This window comes from Crinia signifera, chromosome 8 (genome assembly GCF_055691185.1).
Source record: "Crinia signifera chromosome 8, ASM5569118v1, whole genome shotgun sequence".
Taxonomy (NCBI): Eukaryota; Metazoa; Chordata; class Amphibia; order Anura; family Myobatrachidae; genus Crinia; species Crinia signifera.
This window is the reverse complement of record NC_139224.1, coordinates 79,069,735-79,088,463: the sequence shown is the minus strand read 5'-3', so window position 1 is coordinate 79,088,463 and position 18,729 is coordinate 79,069,735. Positions and strand designations below refer to the sequence as shown.

Here is an 18,729-nt window from a genome sequence, read left to right as displayed (position 1 = left end):
GGCAAACTTCTGACTGTGCATGCGCTAGTAATGAATTGCCACGGTAGGGCTCTTTAAGCACGACATCATGACGTAGTGGATGTCCTGTTTAATGCCGGCCGCTGCGGGGATTTGTGGGTAGCGCTGTCCGCAGCAGCAGCTGTGCTGCCTTCGGGTGCATATGAAAAATGATTTATGGCCCTCTGCTCCCCGCTGATATTTTAGAAGGGTTCTTAACTCAGGTGCCGTCTCCCCCCATCCAGGACTCCACGCTCGTGCAGCAGCGCAGCTTGATAAACAGTCTCCCCTGCCTGCCCCCTCTTCTGCTTCATAAACATTTTTTTCTCCCCACTGCCTTATAAAAAGTTTTGTGAAGCAGCGCGGGGGGCCTGGAGGGTGGAGAGGAGAAAGGATTGCTAAGTAGTGGGGAAGGGGGCAGTGAGAGATAAAACTATTTGTGAAGCTGCTTCAGCTTATAACAATAATGAAGCAGGGGGAGACAGAGGGGTAATGTCTGTGGAGGGGTCATGGGGAGATGCATAACATTTATGAAAAAGTGGGGAGGGGGCAGGGGAGAAGGAATCATATTACCATAAAAATGGTTCCTCTCCCCCTCCCCACAGTTGCTTTTGGTGCCTGGAAATAATGGATGTCTCTTTGTTTTATTCCATTGTCACTAAAATACAAAATAGTGCTCCACAACATTCTCTCTAAATATAACTTCGAAATTATTTTGTTTATTTTCAAAATAATCTATCCCTAATTTATGATGGCTTCTGGTAATACCTAATTTATATTTCTAATTAAATTACCCATTTCTAATGTTCTCCTAGACTTCACATCATTTGTTCTGTATGAAAGTGGTTTACAAATGGACAGTAGTTTGATACATTATTCGATTATATTACAAAGATGTCTGTTTAGCTTGAGTTAGTTTACAAAAGTATTGCATGTGTGTTTTACTAGTGGGGCGCAGGTGACCATAAGCTTGTATTACATTTAAGCATATGTAGTTTCTCAGGACAGTATGGCCACATATCGTGACAAACTAGATACGCCAAAAAGTTTCACTAGATGTGCCAATAGGTGTCACTAGATACGCCCATATGTGTCATTAGACACGCCCTTTTGGCGGAACATGACACGCCCCCTCAGAATCTACAATCTCCCTGAAGCCGCTTTTCAAAAGAGGGCAACCCTGATGTGTATACTACATCTGTATGTGTGCAGGCTGTGTGTGTATATGGGTGCGCAAAGGGGGGCTGTGCATATGTGTTGGGGGGCTCTTTGTATGTATGTGTGTATGTGCGCATCACGATGTAAGACGCAACCTGTAATGGGCATCACGGTGTGAGGCGTAACCTGTAATGGGCATCACGGTGTGAGGGGTAACCTGTAATGGGCATCACGGTGTGAGGCGTAACGTGTAATGGGCATCACGGTGTGAGGCGTAACGTGTAATGGGCATCACGGTGTGAGGGGTAACCTGTAATGGGCATCACGGTGTGAGGCGTAACGTGTAATGGGCATCACGGTGTGAGGCGTAACCTGTAATGGGCATTACGGTGTGAGGCATAATGTGTAATGGGCAGGGGCGTAGCTAAGGGTTCATGGGCTCTGGTGCGAAAGGTCAGCTTGGGGCCCCCTACATACAACAAAATTAAAATCTCGGTCAGTTTATATTTTAATACATCAAGTTTATTATGTTAATAATAGAACTAACATTTAAACATAGGATAGTAGTTTATTTAAATAAAATATTGAGTCACAGGGGGTCTGCACACTGGCGGAGCTCCGGGCAGCAGCTGATGATGTGCCTGGAGAGTGATGGAGCGGGCACGGCTGACAGCAGCCAGGACTGCATCCCCGGAGCGGGGGACGGTGGGCTGGAGGCCCTGTCGGGGAGGATTCCCCGCTACCACCGCGCTGAATTATGAAGTCCCCGGAGATGGAGAGCCCCGGCGGCAAGCCCGCCCTCCCCCAGAAAGCCTGCAATGTGCGGCGAGCCAGGGTGGCAGCGGCGGGCATACTCAGCGTGGGCAACGTGCTCAACTACCTGGACAGGTACACGGTGGCAGGTGAGAATATACCCAACCCCCCCCCCCGGTGCCCGCTATGTACCCTGTCACAGCCAGCCGCGGCCCACTATGCGGGACATACCGTGTGTGTGTTACATCCCGCCTCATGCAGTGCTCGCCTCGTGCTCAGATCAGGAGGATTCACTTCCTTCCTGCCTGACTGAGCAGTGTCTTCTGGGTCCTGTTGCTATGGAGTCGGACCGTCCTCTACCCCCCCCAGCATGGCTGCAGGTATCGCCGCCCGCCCCCCCTGCTTCTTGATGCTGTCAGTGAGAGAGGAGCAGAGGTGGCCGGACAGTGGCGGGGGCTGGGCCCCCCTGGCTCAGGGGCCTGGTCGCAGGTGCGACCGCTGCGACCCCTGTAGCTACGCCACTGGTAATGGGCATCACGGTGTGAGGGGTAACCTGTAATGGGCATCACGGTGTGAGGCGTAATGTGTAATGGGCATCACGGTGTGAGGCGTAACCTGTAATGGGCATCACGGTGTGAGGCGTAACGTGTAATGGGCATCACGGTGTGAGGCGTAACGTGTAATGGGCATTATGGAATGTGGTGGCTATGTGATGTGTAATATGCATTACGGTGTAAATTTTTGGCGCGCGCCTTCGACGCGCACAGTCCCTATTGTCCCTGTTTTACTAATATTTTTTTAAGCCCTGACATTATGTGTAATGGGCATTACGGTGTATGACATTTGTGATGGGCATTATTGTGCATGGCATTATGTCTGGGCATTAGTGTGTTGCATTATGTGTAATAATAGGCGATGATGGACACGCCCAGTAGGTAGTGATGGCCCCGCCCCTCCAATGGTGCACCCCCCCAGAAAACGGGCTGCGCATGCCTATGTACTGGAGTACACCATCAGACAGGGATACTCTGCATATGGGATGTGATCACCGTGCTAAAAGGAAGTATATTTTTGCATTTTCCCTCATTGTATTAACCCACCACTATAAGATCATTTTGATTTACTGGCGCCATCTGGAGTTACAAAATTGTTGTTTTTTAGCTGTTTTGGAAGGAGAATTTGGATACCCTTCTTTGTAATTTCTGTGGCAGCCTAGCGCAGAACTGTAATAGACATTGTCTGTTTAGATTTGGGTGGGGTTTTACTTCAAAGTGAGATCTATATTGCAGTGGAAAAATAAAGCAGCCAGTATTTACCCTGCACAGAAACAAAATGACTCACCCAAATCTAATTCTCTCTGCACATTTGAAATCGGGATACGGTCATATTGTCTACAGCATTTAGGTCTACAAGCATTAGGTCTACACCACTAGGTCGACCTGCATTTAGGATTGGTACAAAAACAGAAGTGGTTGTAAAATTCAAATAATAAAATAGGCTAAATACACTTCTCATTCCGTTCATGACCTACAGGGGGAAAATATTTACATTTGTAGAAGAGGAACTACTTGGTATAATTTAAAAGTGCTATAACACAATGCAGTAACTGTAACTGAAGGGGATCTATACTCTACCGTCCTTATACCTGCAAAGTCCAGTGCGCCCGCCCCCAAAGCCGCCCAGCGCCTGACGTCAGAAGGCCCAGCACCGCCCCCCAACGCCTGACGTATGAAGGTCCTTAGGACGAAGGGAAAGAAACTAGCCTATACCGTGCTGTGTACATGCTCATTGCACAACACAACGCTAGCAGGGGGAACAGAAGGAAGCAGTGAGTGACACAGAGCAGTGCTTGAGCGAACAAGATCAGGGCTGGGGCGTCAGCAGACAATCGTCTAATAAAACCCGTGGTTGCTGAAAGTAAGGGCAGTGAGCTTAGAGAGGCCCCGCTGATACACTAGATAGAGCCACATAGTAACAACCGAGGTCGTGTTTCCGATGTGAAGGGTTACAGTTATTTCTAGTAGGGGAACTCCGTCCGGTGGTATCTACCAGAGCAGGGAGGGAAGCAAGCAATCGGTGTGACTTTGCATGCTCCTTTCTGGGTAATCAATAAGCTTGCTGCTGCCCCCAGGGTGTGAGTACCGGCTATGCCCAGCTGCAGCACTGCTAGGTACGATGTGAGTGACCAGGCCTGCTGTTAACCATAGTCCCATATCCCTGGCAGAAGCGGCGGTTGCACCAGGGGAGAGGGGCATATCACCAGTACCGCTGGCAGGGCACAGGCCAGGTATCCCTGCATACAGCTGCAGGATTATGGGCTCTGAGAGCAGCTCCCTAAGGGGATTTACCCTCCAGGATCCGCCATGGACACAGCCGTCTGGGCTCACCATGTACCCGGCTCTCCTCCAAGATGGACGCTTGGCCTCCGTTTTCGTTTACCAACCGGAGAACCAGGAGATGGTGGATAAGGCAGCCAAGGTAAGAGCCAAAGCTATTGTCTGACAGCTGGGGATACAGTGCTGCTGTACGTGTCACATGGATGTGCGGGTACAGAACACACCTGTCCATAGGCTAACAAATACAAAATGGAGCAGCACACCTGCAGGGCTGGGAAGCAAGTGGCAATTCAGCTGAACTAGTACATGCGTTGCAACTTTTAATATTAATTTTATGAAATCATGTTGTGTTGGACCATCTGGAAGACACTTTATTTGTGGCATTTGATAGGAAATATATGTATTCAAAGATTATCATTTTACTTTTGAAATTGATAGTGTATTTTAAAACCGAGTTAGGAAAAAAAAGTTTTATTATTAAGACAGGAGGACTAGTGTGTTGGTGCACTGTGCTGCATATTAGGGGTTTGCTGTTTAGCCTGCTGGTCTAGGACAACACTTCCCAAGTAGTAAGATTCCTGTGAAGGTGTCTCTTCGTCCTCCGTTCTTTTCATTTGACATATTCTAATTTCCAGATTCTGTCTGAGTCAAATTGTGTGAAGTGGATCTGAAAACATCCTTTTGTGTCTGTGGAGAGGGTCAGGGTATTACTCATTAAGTAAACACCCATTGCTTTCCTCCTCTATCCCCCTGTCACCCTTTTCCATCCCCCAATTACCCACTGCCTCCCTGTCACAAAAGGGTGTGGTATAGGGTCCCGATAGTCGGGGTCCCGACAGTCATTAGCCCGGCATCGGGATCCCGACTCGCCGGACTCAGACAGCATGGTGAGGGCAACAAAGCCCCTTTCGGGGCTACACTTACCACCTATTCCATTCTCCCTCTGTGGGGGTCGTCACGAGGTTGAATAGGCGGTGGCCGTCGGGACCCAGAGTGTCTGGGTTTTGACTGTCGGGATCCCGACGTCATCTAAATGACTATCGGGATCCCACCCGGCACCTGTCACAAAAGCGGTCACTTCACTGACCACACATGTGGTAGTAATAATATTTATTGTCTGACAGGGTCCCAGAGCAAAAAAGTTTGAGCACCCCTGTATTAACTGAAAAATATCTCAAATGTATCTAACTGGATTTTGCTACATATCTGTGAAAGCGAATACTGTCTCGTCTCGAAGCACATCCTGACTAAGTCCAATCGGATGATGGTCTCTTTACCTTTGTATGCTGATCTGCCTTAAGGTGCGTACACACGTACAGATTTATCGGTACTTGTTTCCTAGCACGGCCACACCGATTTGTATCGGGGTGATCGTGTCGGAAAAATTGCGTCGGTCGCATCGCATGCGACCAAATCGCATGTGATGCGACCAACGCGATCGACCCGATTTTTACATTGAATCAAATGTGAATAGGGCCCCTGGGACCCTATTTTACATTGGATTCAATGTAAAGTATTCCCCAGACCCCCAATTTTACCCCCTCCACGGCACCCCACGATTGACGCCAAACCGAAGCGTGGCGTGCGCAGCGAGCCCGCGAGGGGCGGAGGTGCGCGTCCTCCGACCTTTTCATACCCCTACTATCCACGTCGGCGTGGAGTTGAGAATATAAAGTGTGGCGAGTGCAGCGAGCCCGAAGCGTGGCGAGCGCAGCGAGGGGACGTGTATAACTTCACAGGTATACGCATCCCCTTGCGGGGCTCGCCACACTTTATATTCTCAACTCCACGCCGACGTGGATAGTAGGGGTATGAAAAGGTCGGACGACGCTGCGCTCGCCACGCTTCGGGTTGGCGTCAATCGTGGGGTGACGTTCACAATGGGGTTTCGTAACTTTTTAACCATGACGGGGCCATATACAATGTGAAATGGGTCATATTGGCCCATTTCACATTGTTTCCTATGTAAAATGGACTTAATCAAGTCCATCTCATCTTGTGCCATTATAATCGGTCGCGTCCGGGGCCATGTTAATGCACGCGACGCCCCCGATGGACCTGATTTCAAAGGAAATCGGGTCCATCGTGTCCCTTAACTTTAAGGGACACGATGGACGCGATTGTGGCGGTTCTAGGAAACAAGTACCGATTTATCTGTCTGATCTATCTGGTGAGAACAAAAACCTGGAAATGTATGGGAGCAAATGACAATCAAAAAATAGTTCCCAAATGCTTGAAAACAGACAGTGATCAGTCAGACAAATTGTTTAAATCATTCTGATATAACACATTTATCAAAGCATATATTTTTTTTCTGTTTTCCTGCATTTGGGTGGACATTTTTTATTGTCCTATGCTCCCATTCATTTCCAGGTCTTTGTTCCCACCAGATAGATTGGACAGATAAATCTGTATGTGTGTATGCACCTTTTTCTTTGGCTAGAGAGTGTCTCCTGGGAGCCCGGCTTATTAGCTGATTTTTGGGATATAAGGCCCATACATACTTAGTGATTTTCAGCAAGTTGCAGACAGTTTCTCTTCCTGTAATGGTTACACACATCCTGTTGTAGTCATTGAGTCTATTGTTGTTACTATATGACAACGATGAACTAGAACTGTGGTTCCCAACCTTTTTTGTCTCCCGTACCCCTTGATTAGGCTTTTCATTTATCAGTACCCCCTCGTGTCAAATCACCCCCACCCATCTCTCCACACAAAATAACATTTGTGACCCGGAACTGGCACACTGGAAGCGGCTGCTTGGCACAACTAAAGCCCCAGTGTATGAGTATTGACCCCTGGGGGTAGATTTGTGGAGACGGACAGGACAGGCCTGCTCTGTATATGTGACTTTATCAGACCTCAGCCAGAAACCACTTGCAGCCTCAACCTCTCACACAACAGTTACCTCCATTTGGCGTTACTGCGGCCACCTGCCTACATTCCGCTGCCAGGCTCCACTAAAGTAAGGGGGACAGGGGCAGTTTTATTTTAGGGATGCCAATCCCGGGAATCCCGGGATTGGGCACTGTTCAATCCCTATTCCCGGGATTGAAAAAATGCCCCGGGATTGGCATCCCTATTCCCAAGTGTCCAAGCCGTGTGGTAGGCACAGGGAATATAGTGTAATCATGGGGCAGGAGAGAATCATTGGGGCATGAGAGCTGGATTACAGATGGCAGCAGGAGGTGCAGAGGGGTTAATTGGCAAGTGTCCAAGCCGTGTGGTAGGCACAGGGAATATAGTGTAATCATGGGGCAAGAGGGAATCATGAGAGCTGCAGGCAGAAGAGATGGATTGCAGATGGCAGCAGGAGGAGCAGAGGGGTTAATTCCTAAGTGTCCAAGACGTGTGGTAGGCACAGGGAATATAGTGTAAACATGGGGCAGGAGAGAATCATGAGAGCTGCAGGCTGGAGCTGGATTGCAGGAGGTGCAGAGGGGTTAATTCTCCCAAGCCTTGTGTTCGGTCATTAAAACTAAATTAATATTTTTATGTATATTTATTTACCTGCATATTTAAAAATGCCCCCATTCGCTCTGCCATCCACGCCACCATCAATGGCGCCGAGGAGCCTGCAGATGAGGGCGGAAGTGATGTGCTGCAGCTTCAGGTCAGGCTCTGCCTCCGTCTCCCCAGCAACCCAGCCAGCGTCTCCACTCTCCGCGACCCCGCCGTCATGACACCACTAGTACGGCGCATACCCCCGGCAGCCCGTCCCCAGCAACCCGTCTCCCTCACCAGCGTCATTAGAGTCCGGGCCGCCGCATACCCCCGGCAGCCCGTCCCCAGCATCCCGTCTCCCTGACCTGCAATTAGTCAGGACGCCGCATACTGCCGCCATTACAGGCCGGGCCACCGCGTACCACCGAGCGGGTGGACGCGTACCCCCAGGGGTATGCGTACCACCGGTTGGAAACCGCTGAACTAGAAGAATACAATTTACAAACACCCTTCATCAGGAAAAAATGTTTGTAAGTGAATCCTCCACAAATCTTTACACTAGGCGATATCGCTCAAGGTGCCCACAGACGCATCAATTATTGAATGCGTTTTGTACTTTTTAAGCACAAATTGCATCTTATGTACAATTATTGGATGGTGTTTATGTTCCCGGGAGCCTGATATTGTGCTGCACGTACTTTTTAGACTACATCTGAAATTTAACATTACAAACATGGGTTCATCACATGCATCCAAGTGCACATCTCATAGCAAGCTGGAAGAAAAATTGTATAGAACCATTGTACAGTCAAAAACGCATAGCACAGTATAATTGTAGCGTCTGTGGGCACCTTCAGAAGTGCTAAAATGAGCAAGATCGGCCATTATATTGCCCAGTGTGTATGCTCTGTTGGAGGCCGATTCACGTTTCTGTCGGTCATAAACGCCCCCTTCCGACCGATGCATGCTTCTGCCTGTCATTAACGCCCCTTTCCATCATTTCTGCATTAATGCTAATGGATACAATTTGGGAAATGTTATTTGAAATCCACATATTACCCAGTCATATTTTATGTCTATTAAATTATATTTTCTACTTTTTGCGAAGATGTTTTAATATTACTCTTACCAATATCCACAGTCTGCTTACAGTAACAAGCATCATACAGAGCATCCAGGTGGCTTTTGTATGTCTGTATGTGTGTGTTCTGAAGTATATTATATACAGTATGTGTCCCATGCACACAATGCAGGAACACACATTCTCTGGATTTCCATTCATGTCACCATCAGGTCCTTTGCAGCCATGCCCAATAGGCTTTCAAAGGTTAAAAAAAAGCCATTCCTAGTGCTTTGTACACATGGTACAATCCAGCATGAGATTTTGATTATATAGTCAAAATCACATTGCAGATCATATGCAGATCGCACAGGTTTTTTACCTTGCGATCCCGATGCGCGCTCCCATGACAGCACAAATCAAAACCCAGATAGACAGGGCAGCAATGACTATATAGTGCAAATCTAATGCAGATTGTATGAATTGTATGTAAAAAGTACAGAGATAGCAAAGATTGTATAGCACTCAAATCTTAAGTCGAATAGCAAGGGAATCTCACCGTGTGTGCACACCTTAACTTGTATGTGTCATTCAGTCAACCAAATTCAGGAGACATGCATTGGGTCGACCACCGAAGGATGACAGCGCTTAGGTCGACACCTGAAATAGGTTTGCAATGGGACCTAATGCTTGTATCGACCTTCCAACCCTGTCGACCTTAATTAACCATGTTGTCCTATTTCAGGTGTCGACCTAAGCCCTGTTGACCTTCATTGTTTGCCCCAATGTATGTCGACCTAAATTGAATCAACCTAGTAACCGTATCCGTTACTAACAATTTCACCTACTTTTATGGACAAATTCTCTCTAATGGACAAAACCATGTGCACTGCAGGTGGGGCAGATGTAACAAAAAAAAAAATCCAAATCTTTGTTCCCCCAGAGCATCATCAAATCCATCATCTTCAGATCGAAAGAACATGGTAGCACAAAAAACCTGCTAAGAGAGGTCCGCCCACCAAAATTCACAGACCAGACAAGGATGGCATTAATCAGAGTGATAGCACAGTTTAAGGGGAAACATTTAAATGTGTTGGAATGGCCTAGTCAAAGCACATATATCAATCCAATTGAGAATCTGTGGTCAGACTTGAAGATTGTTGTTCACAATTGGAAACCATCCAACATGAAGGAGCTGGATCAGTTTGGCATTGAGGAATGGGCAAATATCCCAGTGATAAGCTCATAGAGCAGGCTTTCCCAACCACAATCCTCAAGGCACACCAACAGTGCAGGTTTTAGTGATATCCAGGCTTCAGCACAGATGGTTTAATCAGATTCACTCAGGTACTAATTAAGTCACCTGTGCTCAAGCCTGGATATCACTAAAACCTGCACTGTTGGTGTGCCTTGAGGACTGTGGTTGGGAAAGCCTGTTATAGAGACTTATCCAAAGTGACTTGCAGCTGTAATTGCCGAAAAAGGTGACTACAAAGTACTGACTTTAGGGGGTGAATAGTTAGTTTCTGTTATTTTGTCCTATTTGTTGTTTGCTTCACAATAAATAAAAAACATAATAACATATGAAATAATGCAAACCTTCAAACAATCCATTTTAATTCCAGGTTGTGAGGCAACAAAACATGAGAAACACCAAGGGGAGTGAATACTTTTGCAAGGCACTGTATATTGCAGTGTAATAATAAAGCAGCCAGTATTTACTCTGCACAGAAACAAAATAACACCCAAATTTAACTCTGTACATGTTACATCTGCCCCACCTGCAGTGCACATGGTTTTGTACATATATAAATGACAGGCACAATTGGACTGCCCATACAGATGAAAAAGGAGGTAGATAACAACCCACAGGAGTGCGCATTGTTATCATTAGCGTTCAAATACACTAATGTAGCTTTCACATCACATAAAACATTTTGAAACGTTTTGAAAAACTGTAATTAATGGTATTTTAAACGGGTCTAGTGTTCATATTGCAGCAGATTACCATTTAAAAATACCGTTTAAGTACCATTCACATCACCAGTCAAGCCGTTTAACCTCTGAACACGTTTCTACCCACAGCTTATTTCCTGGTTCAGGGAAGGGACACAAGACAAGGGACAGCCTATCACAGTGCTCTAACCTTTATTTTTTACTAAATACCATTTCAGTGCCATTCAGACAGCACAAAAAACGGCTCTGAATTGGATTTAAAACGGGTAGGACTCTGCTTTTTAAACGTGTTGAAATACCAGTTAACTTTAAATGGTATTTCAACTATGACACTTTCACACTGCAGCCTTAAACGTTTTAAAAGGCAAAAAAACGGCAATATACCGTTTTAAAAGTGTGATGTGAAAGCTACATGAATGATATGCAAAATAATGTTGTTAATGATATAGTTATCGTGCATCGTGTGTACCGGTATTTAGAATCCTGGATTTACACGAACTTGAGTTTGGCTTTATGGCTTTAAGTGGAGATGTTGTCTATAGCAATCAATCAGATTTCATGATAACCTTAATGGAGAGGTTTAAAAGACAACAAAATGCTTTCAAAGGGCCAAGGATACAGTGCCCTATGATGAAAAGCCATGGGTTATGCATGTTGTGCACCTTGCACTTTGTCCCTGTGACAACAATTACTGGCAGTTCTCCCCAAACATAAACATATAATCATGCATTTTTCATGGGACCGCCAGTAATTATCCTTCTCTTAACCTCTACTACTAGAACGTTTCACACCATGATCTGGCATTTGCTCTCAGCCGTCTGGTCAGCTTTATACACTGCTTTGTGTGTAAGCAGATTAAAGATACAGTATTAATGTCTATGGTTTACCATACTAGCCCTTTAAACCGTTGCACTAATGAATTACTTGGGTTATGTGGCTGATTAAAATCAGGTGAATTGCACGCTTGAAATCTACCAGCCACCGAACCTGTGTAATTCATTAGTGTCCTGCTTTAAAGAGATCGTACGATAAGCCTATTAATGCCCATATAGTTTGCACACTATTATAAACATGGTAGTTCTTGTGCTGTAAAACCTGAAATCAAGATAAATCTTGCCATGCATTTTTTCTATCTTTGAAGCATTTTTTAATAAATCACCCATTGTGGATCTTGACATAATGCACCAATTGTTTTTTTTTTTTTTTTATGATTTCTGATCCATTCCACTATACTTTAACTAAATGATTATTGGTGGTGAATGGGTACTTGTGTATTATAGCGGTGCCCATCGCATACCATATGGTATGCGATGCGATATTGTACAATGTCATACAATTTTAAAATTGTATGACATTGTGTATGGCATATGATGCGATTAAAAATTGTATAAGCACCCTAATAGTGCTTACAATGTGAAATGCACCCCCACGCCACCCCCCCACTATAAACGTGAACCCGAAGCGTGGCGAGCGCAGCGGTACGCGTCCTCCGACCTTTTCATACCCCCACTATCCACGTCGGCGTGGAGTTGAGAATAGAAAGTGTGGCGAGCCACCGAGCCCGAAGCTTGGTGAGCGGATGCAGATACCTTCACAGGTATACGCGTCCCCTCGCGGGGCTCGCTGCGCTCACCACGCTTCGGGCTCAGTGGCTCGCTGCGCTCGCCACACTTTCTATTCTCAACTCGACACCGACGTGGATAGTGGGGGTATGAAAAGGTCAGAGGACGCGTACCGCCGCCCCTCGCGGGCTCGCTGCGCTCGCCCCGCTTCGGGTTCACGTTTATAGTGGGGGGGGGGTAGCGTGGGTGTGCATTTAACCCTTTAGGGTGCTTAGGGGGCAAAAATCGCATCGCATGCCATCGGGTGCATGGCATGCGATGCGATTCGATAAAAACATTGCGCGATGTACATCGGGGGCGCCGCTATAATACACAAGTACCGGTGAATGTTTTGGAGATTAGTTATATTGCAGAATCCCTATGCTTTGGATGGAGAGGCTGTATTATTGAAAAGCCCAGCTGATTTTGCCATTTGGATGTTAAAAGTGCCATTTATTCATCGTCTATTTGTGAGTGCATCTAGTTGAATAAAATATTGGTCACTGTGCTAAAACATAATGCACCAATTGTTGTGTTCTGTCTCCAAAAAACACTCAGATTGTGGGGTGTATGGATATTGTTTTACAGATTATAGGAGAAACCATTACCTGGAGATTTGAGGAACTACAGATATATGTTCTTGAAAGTTATGTATTCCTATTTCATTTGCATGTGTATATGAGTAGAACAGGAGGTAGCGCTTAAGGGTGTTAACAATTCTTTTTTCCACAAATGCTACTTATTGGTGATTGACAAGCACTAATTTTTTTTTGACACCCCAGCTGCACATCCTCTTTTTGCGCTATAATTCTAGAGTAATTTTTACAAACATATCTTTGAAGCATGAAATTAATAACATTAGAGTTTGCAACTTTGGGATGTACTTTTCTCTAAAGGCCATCATATACTAATCCGATTTGGGCAGATTCTGACAGATAGGGCCAAGAAATCGGAACAAATTGGATGTGTTTGACATCGGGTCTGATGTGTGTTCCCGTACACATTGGAAGGAGAACTCTGACTTGAACCCCCTCCCAGGGGTAGGAAGAGGGTCGTATCCGATCTCGCTGCTTGGGAAGGTACCAGGTGGCTCAAGGGGCATCGGATGGCCATACACCTTTTACCTGAGTATCTTATCTTACCAATAACTAAAACACTTAAGCCCCATACACGTTGCACGACCGCAGCCAATATGGTTAACCAATCAGTACAGTGACGTCACCGGCACCCGCTGAGCATGCAAGTCATTTGGCTATATTTCCAAATTGACCTGCATGTCCAGTAGATATCACTCATCGTTAACGATGCGCACACTGAACAATGGGGCAGATGTATTATAGCGACGCTTAGCGTGCTGCTATAATACTTCCTGCCCCGCCTCATTAACGAGGCAAAGCAGGAAGGAACATATAAGGAAGCAGGAAGGAAGATATATTAACATCTTGTTAGCCAAAGTGGGGGAGTGTAAACTTCCTCCTCTGGCTATGTCTCCTCCTGGAGACAATGGGGGGAATTTACTAAGAATACAAATACAAAAAAATTGTATTCATATTCTTAATACGAATGACTACGACTGCATACTGCTGTTTCAGCCGTATGCAAAGTCGTGTTCCGGAGGGGAATTTACAAAGCCGTCAAATAAGACTGCTTTGTAACCCTCCGATGTCGTATTATTTCGTATTAACGGCTGTATATACGGCCGCTAATACGAATTCCTACAGGCAGTCTGCACGGATCAGTCAGATCCGCGCAGGCTGCAGAGTGTAAAAATTTTTTTGAAAAATAAATAAAAAAACAGCGTGGGGTCCCCCCCACAGCCGTAACCAGCACCAGGCTGAAAGAGCTGGGGCCGGTAATAAAAAATCAGGAAACCCGACAAATAGGGTTTCCCCAATTTTTTTTTTTTAAACCAGCCCCAGGCTCCAGGTCCGGGGCTGGTTCCCAAAATACGGGGGGGGGGGGATATAATGAATAGGGGTCCCCCGTATTTTAAGAACCAGCCCCAGGCTAAGCCAGCCAGCAGGATAATGTCACAGCCGGGGGACACTTATCATATAACGTCCCGTGGCCAAAACATCACCCTACTGACCAGTCAGCCTGGCCTGGGGCCCTGGGGGAGTGGGGACCCCCCCTATAAAGGCCCCCCCCCTCCAGGACTTACCTGACCAGGCTGAAGCCTGGTGCTGTCCCCGGTGGCCCCGGAGCGGTGGCCACCAGGCTGATTGAGTGTAAAAAGATAGAATAAACTATTGTTTAATACTGTAGAACTATGAGTCTGATCAAGCCTCCCCCACAACCTGGGACTTGGACTACCACAAGTCCCAGCATGCGGGGCTTTAAAGGTCCCGCTGGCACTTGTAGTTCCACAGTAGTAAAAATAGTCAAATAAACACACAATAAAAATAAAACTTTAATACATCCAAAGCCCATACATACTGATACTTACTGTACCTATCTTGAGCCCGTAGGTAGGTCCCTGGGTCTTGGTCTGGGTCCATGTCGGCATCCGGGTCCGAAGTAATCCATGGGGGACCTGTGGAAGGAAATCCAACTCACCCAGATACTCCTGCGAAGATCTGTCCTCTTGATCCGACGTAGTCCTGGTCTTCTGCCAAATGCTGGCGATTCCTGCAGCTCCCCGCATCGGACTGAGGAGAGGCGCAGAGATCTTTCATCTTCCGCGCCTCTCCTACAAATGATTCTATTGGCCGCCTAGCGGCCAATCAGGAGCCGAGAAAGGGGTTATTTGGGGCTATTTTCTAGAAATTAAGCAGAAATCACTCTGTGTGTACAACCCATGGTGATGTGCAGTCTCAAATGTCGCCGGCTTAGTTCTTTAGTGCATGCAGGAATAATCTTCTCTGATCACTTTGCGAACTAATGTTTTGTATGCATTTGCTAAGATCAATTAGCATACATCACAATCTGTGTATGTAGGGCCATATAGACCTAGGGAAGTTCAAGCGAAATTGCCTACTCTAGTTTGCTTAGCACAAAAGGTCCGCACACATCTTAAAATGTGTACAGTATGCTCCTTCAGAAGAGAAACAGATCTAACGGCACCATACTACAAATGAAGCTTATTTTACCGGAAAAACGTTCCCAAATTCTGTAGTTTGTATCTTAGTGGGGCAAATCTCTGTTCGTTTGACATTCCTTTTTGTTTTTTAAGATTCTATTCCTACTTTTGTATTGTTTTTAACGTATGTAATGCTCCCATACAATAATGTAAACTCACATGGGTGAAACAAATTCTAAGGCAGGTGAAATAAAATGCCAAATAAGCGCCGTCATCATGCCAAATAGGAAAGGCCCACCAGTGGTAATTAGATGTGCTAATTTATTGTGGCTAATATGATATCAATTACATTTGTATATAATTAAATTAGTCATTAAGGGGAGTGTTTTTTTAGTTTTTCTGCACCAAGTCCCAACACTTTTACATTTATCAAATTATTATAAAAAATCCACTGGTAAAACCTAAGAATTATTGCATGTAAACTTTATTGGACAATTGAATATCCATATTTTTACGAGTCACGATAAAAGCCCATTTTACATTCGGGTTATGGCAGTTAACTAAATGCCCTCTTAGACTGAATATACATTTACTGTATTTCTAGAAAACCAAGGAGTATTATAACCTCAGAGTCTTTAAGGAAACATGAATGTAGTGTGCACTTTTTTTTCAAGGAGCCTCTAAAGAATGTATGATGCCATTATTCTTGTTTCGCTGTAACCTTCCCTGTAGACCTGGCACATCTCTGCACAAAACTTCCCTTCTGGCACAGCATACAGTATATACATCTAAAATAAGCCCAACAAAAGACCCTATTCAAAGCTCTACAGTGACCTACACACGCACCCTGTGGACAAAAGTATTCAGATACCTGACCATTACACCGATATGGACTCTAATTACATTGTATTCAATACATAGGGGGGTATTCAATCGCCGGCGAGCATCTCCCATCCGGGAGATGCCCGCCGGGCCCTATTCAATGCTGTCTTCCCCGACAGCATTGAGCAGGGTATCTCGGCAGAACGAACCAGACATCACAAGGTGTCGGGCTTGTTTTGCCGAGAAGTGACGAGCTGCCGGCTGCAGCTCGCCTCTTCCTGGCCGCAACTCGCGGCCACACCCCCTTCTCGTCTCGCTGCAGGCGGGACATTGAATCCTGCCTGCATGTTCTCGGTCGAGCTGACGGAGAACGGGACTGGGTCACGGCGGTAGAGCAAGCTCGACTGCCGTGACCCTCACATCGAATACCCCCATAGTCTTTATATTTAATAGGAAGTTGGATCCCCTTTTTTTTTTTTCACATCAATACATTTTTATTGAAGATTTTCATAGAAATGGGGTACAGAAAAAAGAAGTAGGGAAACAAAACCATAGGGTGGGGGGGGGGGGGGGTCACACAGAATCTGGCAGTGAACATAAAAATGTAAGTAATCATACCAGGCTTTATGCGTAACAACTGAGCATCGCATTTCAAACAGTTCGATTTATGTAACACATGGGGTAGTGGTGGCTGTTGGGGAGGCACTATCTTTCTCATTGAGACTAAATTGTAGGGGGCTAACTCGAGAGGGGTCAGGGAAATATTGAGCTCCTTCACCCTCAATAACGTATGTGTGCCAGTAAGCCCATTGGACTAATGGTGAGGATGCCGAACAGGTGGAGGGTATAAATTCTGTTTCCATAATGAAATGGTGATGGATTTTATGGATAACTTTCAGGATCAGAGGGGGACTTGCCTGTTTCCAAAGCTGTGCTAGGGCTGCGCGTGCAGCTATTAATATATGGCCTAAAACATAACGTTTGGAGATAGGGATGGAAGTTGGGATGACATTCAGTAGAGCGAGCGAGGGGGATGGGGCGAGCTGGAGAGCTAGTACAACATTAAGTAAGTCAAAAACATCTGACCAATATTTGGTCAGCACTGGACACGTCCAGAACACATGATATATGTTTCCCACTTCCCCGCATAGGCGCCAACAAAATTTGGAACATGAGGGCCAGAATGTGTGTAACCTGTCTGGAGTTAAGTAGAGTCTATGGAGCAATTTCATATGCATTTCGGTGTGATTTAAGCATTTGGACATAGTGTATGATGAAAGATCTATTTTGCTCCATTGTGTAACAGTTAGATCCAGGCCTAATTCAGTTTCCCATTTCCTCTGAGCGTTAGATTTAGTGGGGGGTGTCAAGTCTTGTAGGAGCTTATACCAGAAGGAAATATCATGTTCAGAGGTAGGTTGTAGCAGCCTGGAGGTAGCAGACAAAATTAGTGGATTGGGGGGGGTGCCATCCCTAAGGTTGGACTGCCACCAGTGCGAAATCTGAAAATAGTGCAAAAGTTCACTGTTCGGGAGCGAAAACTTTTGCTGGAGACTTGCTGGAGACTTTGAAAAGACAGTAGGGTGAGGCCTGTCAATAGGTCCGCCAGCGTTGCCACTCCACGGGCAGACCAATGTGTTAGATTTAAATTCGGGATGAGAGTTGACAAGGTCTGAAGGGAGATATTAGTTAACGTATGGGCAGAAGGGGTAAGTCTAGAGGTTAACCTGTCCCAGACTAGTAAGGCGGCCTTCATGGATGGGAGCATGAGTGTGGGGGTGGGTCGTATATGTTTGGGGAGAAAAAATGCATCTTTAAAAGGGTACCGAGCGCAAACAGAGGACTCAATGAGAGCCCAACTGACAGCTGAGTCCGTTCTAAAATAGTTTTTTAACTGAGATAGTATAGCTGCTTCATGGTATAAAGTCAAATCAGGCAGGGTTAATCCGCCTTTGGCCTTGGGGAGGGTCATCCTAGAATGGGCTAGTTTAGGGGGTTTAGAGAGCCAGACATATTTAGTCATAACCTTAGTGCATTCTTGCAGGATCTTCTTTGGGATAGCATATGGGATTGTTCGAAATAGGTACATCAGCTTTGGTAACAAAGTCATCTTAAAAGCCGTGAGACGACCTAGCCAGGATATATCAAACGAGAGCCAGGATTTGGTTAAAGCTGTGATGGCTGTAAAAAGGGGGAGGAAGTTTACCTCAAACACTTTAGAAGGGTCGGCAGGGATATTTATGCCTAGATATTTAATCGCCACTGAGCGCCAATTATAGGGGTACATAGAGCGGAGGATCGGGAGGGAGTCGGAGAGATTAATTGGGAGGGCGTCTGTTTTCGTCGTGTTCAGTTTATAGTACGAAGCCTCGCTATATTGATTTAAAATCTCATGAAGGGAGGGAAGGGTCTCTGTGGGGTTTGTAACAAAGAGGAGGACATCGTCCGCAAACAAACATAGTTTATGGGTAGAGGCACCAATCCTCAGGCCCGGGATCTGATCAGTGTTGCGTATTTTCATAGCTAGGGGTTCAATAGCCAGTACAAAAATCAGTCGAGAGAGGGGGCACCCCTGTCTTGTTC

The 18,729-nt window shown here is 45.9% G+C and overlaps 1 protein-coding gene across 3 annotated transcripts in view; it reads left to right on the top strand.

The window, feature by feature from the left end:
• Window positions 1-3,618: 3,618 nt before the first annotated feature.
• The window catches only part of SCYL3 (SCY1 like pseudokinase 3), a 164,764-nt gene continuing 149,653 nt past the window's right edge, over window positions 3,619-18,729 (top strand). Inside the window, exon 1 of one of the 3 annotated variants that reach the window (XM_083156701.1) lies at window positions 3,619-4,386. In XM_083156701.1, the coding sequence (XP_083012827.1) occupies window positions 4,222-4,386 (165 nt within the window). In that variant the 5' untranslated portion in view covers window positions 3,619-4,221. The remainder of the gene's footprint in view (window positions 4,387-18,729) is intronic. The other 2 variants (XM_083156703.1, XM_083156702.1) reach the window with 2 other exon arrangements.